The 9465-nt window shown below is 42.6% G+C and overlaps 1 protein-coding gene across 1 annotated transcript in view; it reads right to left on the minus strand.

Annotated features, from left to right (window-relative positions):
• Positions 1 to 5166: 5166 nt before the first annotated feature.
• Positions 5167 to 9465, minus strand: part of POMT2 (protein-O-mannosyltransferase 2) — a 28297-nt gene continuing 23998 nt past the window's right edge. Inside the window, exons 15-20 of the mRNA XM_009993904.1 lie at positions 9391 to 9462; positions 9140 to 9199; positions 8826 to 8931; positions 6630 to 6770; positions 5910 to 6024; positions 5167 to 5323 (exon numbers count right to left, since the gene is read on the minus strand). Coding sequence (XP_009992206.1) covers positions 5218 to 5323; positions 5910 to 6024; positions 6630 to 6770; positions 8826 to 8931; positions 9140 to 9199; positions 9391 to 9462 — 600 coding nt within the window. The 3' untranslated portion in view covers positions 5167 to 5217. The remainder of the gene's footprint in view (positions 5324 to 5909; positions 6025 to 6629; positions 6771 to 8825; positions 8932 to 9139; positions 9200 to 9390; positions 9463 to 9465) is intronic.

A 9465-nucleotide genomic window follows, 5' to 3' on the forward strand; every position in this document is an offset into this window, starting at 1 on the left:
AAATAGTAAAAGGCAGCAAAACAACAGCACACATAAGTGTCAACATCCTGAGCATAAAAATACTTTATCACAGGGTGATACAGGGCCTTATGCTCAGCTAAAGAAGGAAGGTAAGTGTAAGGGTATCCCACCTGGGCTTTTAGCCCAAAATTACTCCTACAATCACCAAAAAATGCTAATTGAGAAGTGGCCTGCAAAGCCCAATCCAGGGGAGAAATCCCATAAAAAGAATCAGGGAAACTAAATAGCCCTCCCTCTGTCAACAAAAAGAAGTAAAAAAGACAGGAGAGGGAGGGGAAAGGGGATCATTCAAACACAGTCAATTCCACTGACCCCCTGAGTGGACCCTGGGAGGCCACCCCACAAGAGGAACAAGACTGGCAAACAAACCAATCAGGCTCTAAAACCAATCAAGTCCTCCAAAAGATTGGCAAAGTATGTTAAGACTTGTCCAAAACAAAAATGGGGACTTGGAACTTACTTGTGCTGTTGGACCAAAATGTCATCCTGTTACATTTGTGGTTGACACAGGAGCACAAATCTCCACACTAAGAGCAGATGTAGCTGACCAATGCGGCATCAATGCATCTCTAAACCCAATATTTGTTAGTGGTGCATTTAGCAAGTTCACTTTGCAAAAAACAGCAAAAGTAACCCTGAAATTGCCAGGGGAAGATGAGACCATTCAGACCCAGATGATAGTGGGCAACATTCCCTATAATTTATTAGGAATGGATGTTCTTATTGGCCAAGCGTGGAGAGATGAAAATGGCCGTTTTTGGAATTTTGGCACGCCCACACTCCAAGTTAGGTTGCTAAAAAGTGCTCCCCGTCTACCCCAAAGCAGTATCACAAATGTGCGGCAATATCCAATCCCAATTGCTGCAAAAGAAGGCATAAAAGAGGTAATCAGCGAGTTGAGACAAAAAGGCATTATTGTGCCCTGCCATTCTCCCTTTAACTCGCCAATTTGGCCTGTTAGAAAACCAAATGGAAAGTGGAGAATGACAGTTGATTTCCGGAGATTGAATAGTAACACAGAAACACTCACAGCTGCTGTGCCAAATATTGCAGACATAATACTGGAGGTGCAGGAGGCAGCACATCCTGTGCTTGCCTCTCTTGATGTCAAAGACATGTTTTTTCAAATTCCCATTGATCCTGAGGATCAGAAATATTTTGCCTTCACTTGGGATGGTGTGCAATACACTTTTACTAGACTACCCCAGGGATACAAGCACTCACCCACACTGGCCCATCACGCACTTGCACGTGAACTTGAAGAAATACCTGTCATCAAAGATAACAGCAAAGTTAAAGTCTATCAGTATATCGATGATGTACTGATAGGAGGCCAGAGTGAGGAGGAGGTGCAGGCGGTTTATGACGCCATAATTGGGCATCTGACAGGTATGCAAATAGAGATCCCTGAGGAGAAGAGGCAACGCCCATCCCAAGAGGTAAAATTTCTGGGAATAAGGTGGAAGGGAGGCACATGGAATGTTCCCTCAGATACCTTATCCCACCTTGGGGAAATAAAGGCACCTACAAACAAAAAGGAGCTACAAGAAATTCTTGGCACCCTGCAGTACTGGAGGAAACACATACCGGACCTTTCCATCATTGCTCGTCCTTTACATGATTTATTAAAGAAAAACCGACATATGGATTTTCCACACCCCATACTACCCACAAGCAAATGGGATTGTGGAAAGAACCAATGGAATGATCAAAAAACTAATTCATCCCCAAGAGTCCCATTGGGACCAGCAGATGAATCATGCAATTACTACCATTAATAACTGATGGGGAGCTAATTGGTGTCCCTGCCTAAATGCCTTTTTTCCTTCAGCTCCCCAACAAACTGACATGAAAGATAAAAAACCTCTAAAGACGGTGGAACATTCCCTACAGCCAGGGCAAACTGTCCTGGCTAATTTACCTAACATTGGCTCCTGCTAGCCCCGGCTCCCGGCTCATCCATGCTCGACCTGGCTCGTCCCGCCTTGCCTGCGGCTTTTCCTGCCAGCCTGCCTGAGGTCCCGCCAGCCTGCCTGAGGTCCCTGCCTGCAGCTACCCACCTGCGGAACCTGCCTCTTGCTGAGCACATGCAGTGAGATAAGCTAAAATCACTCCAAAAAGGAGATATAATAGGTCACAGATTCAGACACTGGGGAAAAGGACTAACAAGCAATCCTCAAAATGAACATGAACTCATTCCACAAGCACAAATGGAAAGAGAAAAAAAGAGTGAACTCACGGAGCCCAAATTCCATTAGAAAGCACCTTCACATCTGCACCATTCAGACATTTTAAGTCAGAGTTCGTAAGAAACTACCAATTATTGTATTTTATTGACCTCACAAAATACTAGTTAGTATTATGATCCAGCTATAGCCTGACAGGTTTTGTTTTGAGAAACAAATATCAAAGGTCAAATTCTAACTAAAATAATGTTTCAGTATTTTTTTTTCCTGAAAGAAAACAGAGCAGCATCAATTTGCACTTACTTGAAAACCCAACCCTTGGAGTTCAGAGGAAATGTCTGCCCTCTAGTCTTCAAATGTAGACTTTTTAATACTTTTCACTCCAGATTTTAATAAAATTTTTAAAAAAACAACTCTGCTGGAGATTGCTCCCTCTTGTGGAATAGCCAGGTCTTTTTTCATTGTATGCCTCCATCCCCTTATCAGTGCACAAGGCCTAAGAAACAGATTAGTCTCAATGCCAATCAAGTGCTCTCAGAGGATTTCTGAAATGATAGTACTGAATAAAAATAAACCTTTGTCTGTACTGATACAGAAGCTGGGCTTGTGCACTGGAAGGTGGGATGGAAGCATGACATTTGCCACCTTCAGCGGGCCAATCCCCAAACTCAGCTGCCAATCGCCACCCAAAAGGCTATTAGCAATAAAGGATAGAGGGACCCAGGCCAAGAACACACTGGCTCATCTTCCTCAGGCAGCTCCTACAAAGCTGACCCCTTCCTGGTAACAGAAGTAACCACGGTAACTGAGTCAATCTATACTTTCCCACAGATTTAATGTTATGAACAAAGGGTGTTAGAAACTCATTCCAAAACACTCACAGCTTTATTAGTTTTCTTTGTTGTTTGCATTAAGGTCAACTGTGTGATTCTATGAGATGGGGAAAACCCTGCACCTGAAATCACAGTTCTTATCAGCTCTTCTGGCTAATCCTCCCCACGGCAATGGGACTACCCTAGGGAAAGCTTATATTTGGCATAGCAAGGTATTAAGCCAATAATCTCACCAAGAGCAGAAGATGCTGAATCACATTGCTCCAAAGGCAGCACTGCACTGTCTGCCTGCCGTGCTGCCAACAGCTAACAATACACATATGCTGTCAGATAAAGCAGGATCTCATTAAGTTGCAGCCTTCTCCCTCATCCTTCTTGCCTATATATCACCTCTGTGAACCCCTCACTCATGCAGGTGAGAGCACTTCCTGCAACAGCAAGTGGAAAAGCACCATCAAACCCAGTAGCTAATTAGAGCAATGACTTCCTACCATGTATTATCAGCAGGTGATTAACTAAAAGCCTTTAGAATCAAAAGCACAGATCAACACCATCTCAGTTAAGTGTCTATAGGAGTCAGCTTCTGCAGACAGATGTGACACACACTGCCAGAGCCTTACAATAGCAAGCAGCCACTTACTGAACAATGCTATGGATCTGAACAATGCTACGGATCTGAACAATGCTATGTTGTAGGGAAGACATCAGAATTCAAGGTTTGGTAAGAGAAACGAATGTACAATTCAGGTTCAAAATGGACACACTTGCTGCTCTCCCTGTACCTGTAATTTTGATGCAAGGCTGAGAAGCAGAGCAAGAACTCTGAAATGAAAGGGTTGAATTCCTTGAAACACACAGAAAAGAGTTTTGCAAATATTACACTTCTTGAGACAGGAACACAGAGTGTCATTCATGATGGATGCTGCAAGGCAGCAACCTTGAACTATGAAATATGAACTATGAAAATAAATAGAAATTGGGTGAAGCTTGGGAGATGGAATAAAAGGAACATTTATGAAAACGGACCTATCACAGGAGAAAGGCACCTGATAAATAGCATTCCCCTTTCTTGGAAGGGGTGGATTCAATATTCAATGGCTCTTGACATGTAGCAGACCAAGAATTTTTGCCTGGCCTCATATTTTCCTTAGTGCAGTAATTTGATGGTCAGCCATCTCTGAGAGAGAACTTGCTGGAATACAGTCTGCAGAAGCCTTCCACCTAAAAGCCCAGGTACTGGCACTGAAATAGCTGGGATCAAAATATGAACGACAGTTGTCTGTAATATTCCCAAGCTATCATTTCAGTCCCACTGCCAAAAAAAAAAGTACATCTCCAAAAAGCCAGTCTTTACAGCATATGGGGACAGAAAATAAATTGTCTGCTATTTCCACTGTAATTTCCTTAGCAGTTTCAGACAGAACTGCAAAGAAGCTACAAAGTACTGAGCTGGAACAGTCTGGCCCTGAGTGCAGGCCTATTAGGTGATTGTTATAAATGATTAAAGATGACCAGAAAACAAGGCAGTGTAGAGGGATAAACAATCACCATCTCCTCTGTCTGCAGAGGGCCTGGGAGGCAGGAAAGGCACAGTGGCTCAGGGGATTTCAAGCAGAACCCCTTTCAGTCAAACTCCAAAAACTCAGGGTCAGAATAAATACAGATACCCAGGATGGAATAGAATGGAGGTCCCCAGATACTTACATTAAGCTTTCAGAAACCTCACCATAAGAAAGGCTGTCAAACATGATAAAGTCCTAATGACTCAGACACTGTCTGGCTCTCAAACTGCAATGATGCTTAGATTACCAGAAGACACACACACACAGGCAAACATGCAACTACACACAGCCTTCAATCTGTGCTGGTCTGCTGGAATGCCACTGCTGTTTGATTGACTTATATTGCTCAGAAGAACTGAGATTTAAGCAGCCAGCTGTCTAGAAATACATCCTAAGGATTCAAGACATGAGTCTTTTTAAGACTACCTTCTCATGGTCATCCTCTGCATCTTCCAATGCAGGTAGTGCAAACAAATGCCAAAGTAACAGGGCTACTATACCCAGAGTTCTTCAGAGAGGGAATTTTACAGTCACATGTCTGCAAGCACCAGAATCAGCCTGACATGCAGCAGAATTCACATCTCATCCACTGTTCCCAGGCTTCCTTTGCTGGCTCTAGAATTCCCAAGAGTCCATCCACCGGAGCCCTGCCATCGGGCTGCTGGGGTCGGAGGCCATTGGTCCTATCATCCCATAGGACAGAGGATGGAAGAGGTAGAAGCTGTAGAAAGAAAACAAATGCCCATCAGGGACTGGACCATCTTCTGTCTCAAGGACATTGCAGCAGATTAGTCTAAATAGATATCCTAAGGGACCTTTGGTTTTGGGCTGCTCTAAACTCTACTGGGGACCTTCTAATCCCTGCACAACACAATATGCACACAGCACAAAGTTTTATCACAGGTGGTATTTTCTCTTTGAAAGGAACAGCTTTGGAGAAAAGCCAGATGAGAAAATGTACAGCAATGAAGAATTTGCCTGTATTTGAGGATGTGACACCATCTGACATGGGGACTAGAATTAGAAACCACTGAGCAGTGGGTTTGGAGGAAAAGAGTGTTCACACCAATACTCTGGAATAAAAGAAAGATTCCCTGCAATGGAAAGATGTTTTGTAACACATTACCAGGATAGAAATGCTGAATCAAATTATATTTGAGGGTTTAGGATTGGGCTTGATGATGTCTGACAGGTTCAGAAGAGAAGAGAGGTGGAGACAAAGGTTAAGGGTAATTAACAGGCACTAAGATTTTCATTGAGACAGTGACTATCACATACTCATGAAAAGTCTTGCTTTCAGCACTCACCTGTACATGATGAGCAGAACCAGTGCCAGGAGCCCCCCTATATATACTTTTCTAGCTGTACTGCTAGATGACAAGAACCCAGCACAGAACTTCAGTAGTGTATCCCAGGTGATTCCTAGGAGAAGGAAGAGGCAGAAGTCAGAATCAATGAACAGAGCTGCTATGTTCAGCCACAGACTAGGCTGACAAAGCTCTGAAAACACCAGAAGAAACTGTTGATTTTTAAATTAATTTACTTTGGTAATCTTCAGAACTAAAGGGATTGTTTTATATCAGAAAAAGGTTCTGCTTTCCTACCTTTCATCTTTAATAAATACAAATGAGATCTAGGCCCCAGCGTGCTAAATTGGTGCAAAACCACAGGAAAAACTACCTAAACTGACTTATAAACAGACATGACCTGAAAGTGGGAGTAGCAAATAAAGGGAAGTAACTTGTATAAATGCATATGTAAAAGCAGTGACACAGCAGAGAATAGGAATCATGTCTCCAAATGTAAATGCCCAAGTGCTAGACATGATTGCCTCTTTGGGGTGGTAACAAAAAAAAGATAATTTGGCACTCCAAGCTGCTTTGTGAAAAACAGTTTGAATTAGTCAATGTTTTCAAGTACTTCGCACAAGCAAGCAAAAAAAACATTTAAAATATGTATATACATACTGGTTAGTCTGAAAACATTCAATTTAACAGAAATATCTTCTCCCAGACACTAGTATTTACCTGTCAACATGCTGGAAAACAGCATGGCAGGAAAGTAGTGGTGAAAATAGAGAACTCGGCCCATCATAAAAAAAGGGAGGTAATGAAGGAGCCAGCCCAGCATGATCTGCCCTCCGCCACGTATCACAACTCTGGACAGTTCTGGAACACAAATAAACAGACTTCAGCAGAGAAAAACTGATCTACCATTCCTGTTTGCAAGCCTTATCATAGTTAGTAAACTCAACAGGAATGATCTCTGCAGAAAGCCATGTACTGGTCTGAAATTGCTCCAAGCCCCTGCACCATCCTAGCTGCATTCTTTATGAACATACACAGACTTTTCACAAAAATCATGATCAAAAAACATACACAAAGGCATAAGTCTCCACAGACTGGCAGAAGGTTGATCACGCTCTATGTTAAGACTGAACTTGCAGTTTCTCAGGATGTACATCAGACTAATTACATCATCCCAGCTTCTGTTGTTTTTTCTTCTCTCTGCAATAAGACTAAATCGAGCCATTGAGATGACCACTTTCCAGCCTTTCCTGGAAAGAAATATTGCCTAGCTTTCAGAGCCTGAGGAAAGGACTGAGAGCTCTGCATACAGCTTCGCCAATTACTTATGGTGCAACTGACGAGTTTCACAGCACATTTTAGAATTAACTTCCCACAAAAAATCTACAGTATGAAGCAACAATTCATGTAAACTGGAATGTCAAAGTGTGACTTATGAGGGTTTGTGAAAAACTCTATAAACTTAGCATTGGACATAATAATTGAATCTCCTGCATTCATCACTTGCTCTTCATAAATGTCAGGAATCATTTCCCATTTCAAAACAACATGCATGCTACAGTAGTACAGAGAACATGCAGAGCTTGGCTTGAGAACAGGGCACTGATCCAACTGGTCTGTCTCCCTTACAGCCAATACAGGTAGCTCCGTGCAGTATTTTTGTTGAAGATCTCTCCTGTTCACTATTAAACTATTTGAGATATGAAGCTCCCACTCTTTTTCTTGCAGACATTGCTCAATAACCTAAGCTTAGTGGTTTCCACCCTCTGCACACAAAGTTCTGCCATCCACACACTTTGAAGGTGCCTGCAAAAAACATTTGCAGAAAGGAAGCCTATTATCAATAACTTATGTGGGTAAGTATCTCTCCTAGGAAAAACACCATGGAAGTCTGCAAAGCAGAACAATCTAAAAACTAAAAAATCAGGAATGTTATCTCATTTTATCACTTTCTCCTACTAGCATGGAGATCAAACATAGTCTTTCCAACAGATCTGGTCATTTCTGAGATGCAGTAATCAACGTAACTGACACCAATTGTGGTCAACATCTTGACTCTTCAGCAGTTCATAAGCAACTCCCATGCAATTTGGGTGATCACCCCTGAACAGAGCTGGCGTATGAGCCACTGACTAATCAAAGACTTCATCTCTTGCAAGAAAACAAGGTAGCAGAAGCCTACTGAGACTCATTCTTTGGATCACCTTAAGATACCAGCTTAAATGCAGTCCAGTCCTGCACTTTCTAGCAAAGAAGTGGTAAGACTTTTGAAGAGTCGCTGACCACACCTCCTGCCTGTGAGTCACTTCCACAGCTCTCCTCTTTGGTTCAGTGCGTGCCTCAGGACTCTTGCTGACTTGAGGATTTTCAATCAAATCTTACAGGCTTAGGAAAGTCATCAAGGCATAAGTCTGTCACGCAAAAAGTGAGATTCATTCTGGAACATAGGAGGTTCCACGTGAACATCAGAAAAAACTTCTTTACTGTGAGAGTGACAGAGCACTGGAACAGGCTGCCCAGAGAGGTTGTGGAGTCTCCTTCACTGGAGACACTCAAAACCTGCCTGGACACGTTCCTGTGTGATGTGGTCTAGGTGATCCTGCCTGGCAGGGGGGTTGGACTGGATGATCTTTCGAGGTCCCTTCCAACCCCTAAGATTCTGTGATTCATCAGAGTGATTATTTCTAGTATTTGTTAAGTCACATAGTTCAGTGCTACACTTTCAAAGCACTACACAGCTTAGTGTTTGGTACATACAGCTGCCTTGAGTGTATTTTGTTCAACCACCAGGGCTTTAATACGATATTAAAAAAGACTTTTTTATAATACACAAGTCCCAAGATGAGCTGTCCTTTGTCAGGAAACAAGGACGTTATAACATATATACTGTAGGAGAGATAAGAAGACTGACCTCACCTTTGTGTTCAGATGTCAGTTGGACACCTCTTTTCAGGGCCACTGCAGTGAAAACTGCTATCAGAAGATATAACCCAATAGTGACCAGATTTAGCCACCAAATCACCTACACAGGAAAAAAATGAAAAATTTGGGACTGTAGGCTGGGCACAGGAATATGCATGTGAGAGGAAACAAAAAGGCACATGTAAGCATAACAGTAAAATGAGGGAGGCAGTCCAAAAGGAGGAGGAAGAGAACCTGTCACTGGCAGAAAAATAAGCAAGCTCAAATTTGCTAAGGACATCGGCTTGGAGCCTCCCACTCCAACTTACCGGGTTTCCCAGCAAATAGACCCGATAATCTGTCTCATTGACACCAGAAAAACGTAAGCCCTGAGGAGAGAGATCAGATGAGAGTCAAATGAGTTTGCATCAATCCAGTTTGCATTTTGCACAGTGTCAAAGGTGACACAAATTCCCACCCATAACAAATCTGACAATCTTCAATGCAATTAAGAGGCACTATGCTTTAAGAAGCACAGCAAAAGCACTTGAAACAAAGAAAGGGGGATTGATCCATATACCTGGTAGTTGATGGGCCAGTGCCAAGGCTTGGATGTAACTTCATTGTCCTTTGGTTTGAGGCCACTGTTTCCCTA

The sequence above is a fragment of the Chaetura pelagica genome, unplaced genomic scaffold, assembly GCF_000747805.2.
Source record: "Chaetura pelagica isolate M959 unplaced genomic scaffold, ChaPel_1.0 scaffold11, whole genome shotgun sequence".
In the NCBI taxonomy this organism is placed as follows: domain Eukaryota; kingdom Metazoa; phylum Chordata; class Aves; order Apodiformes; family Apodidae; genus Chaetura; species Chaetura pelagica.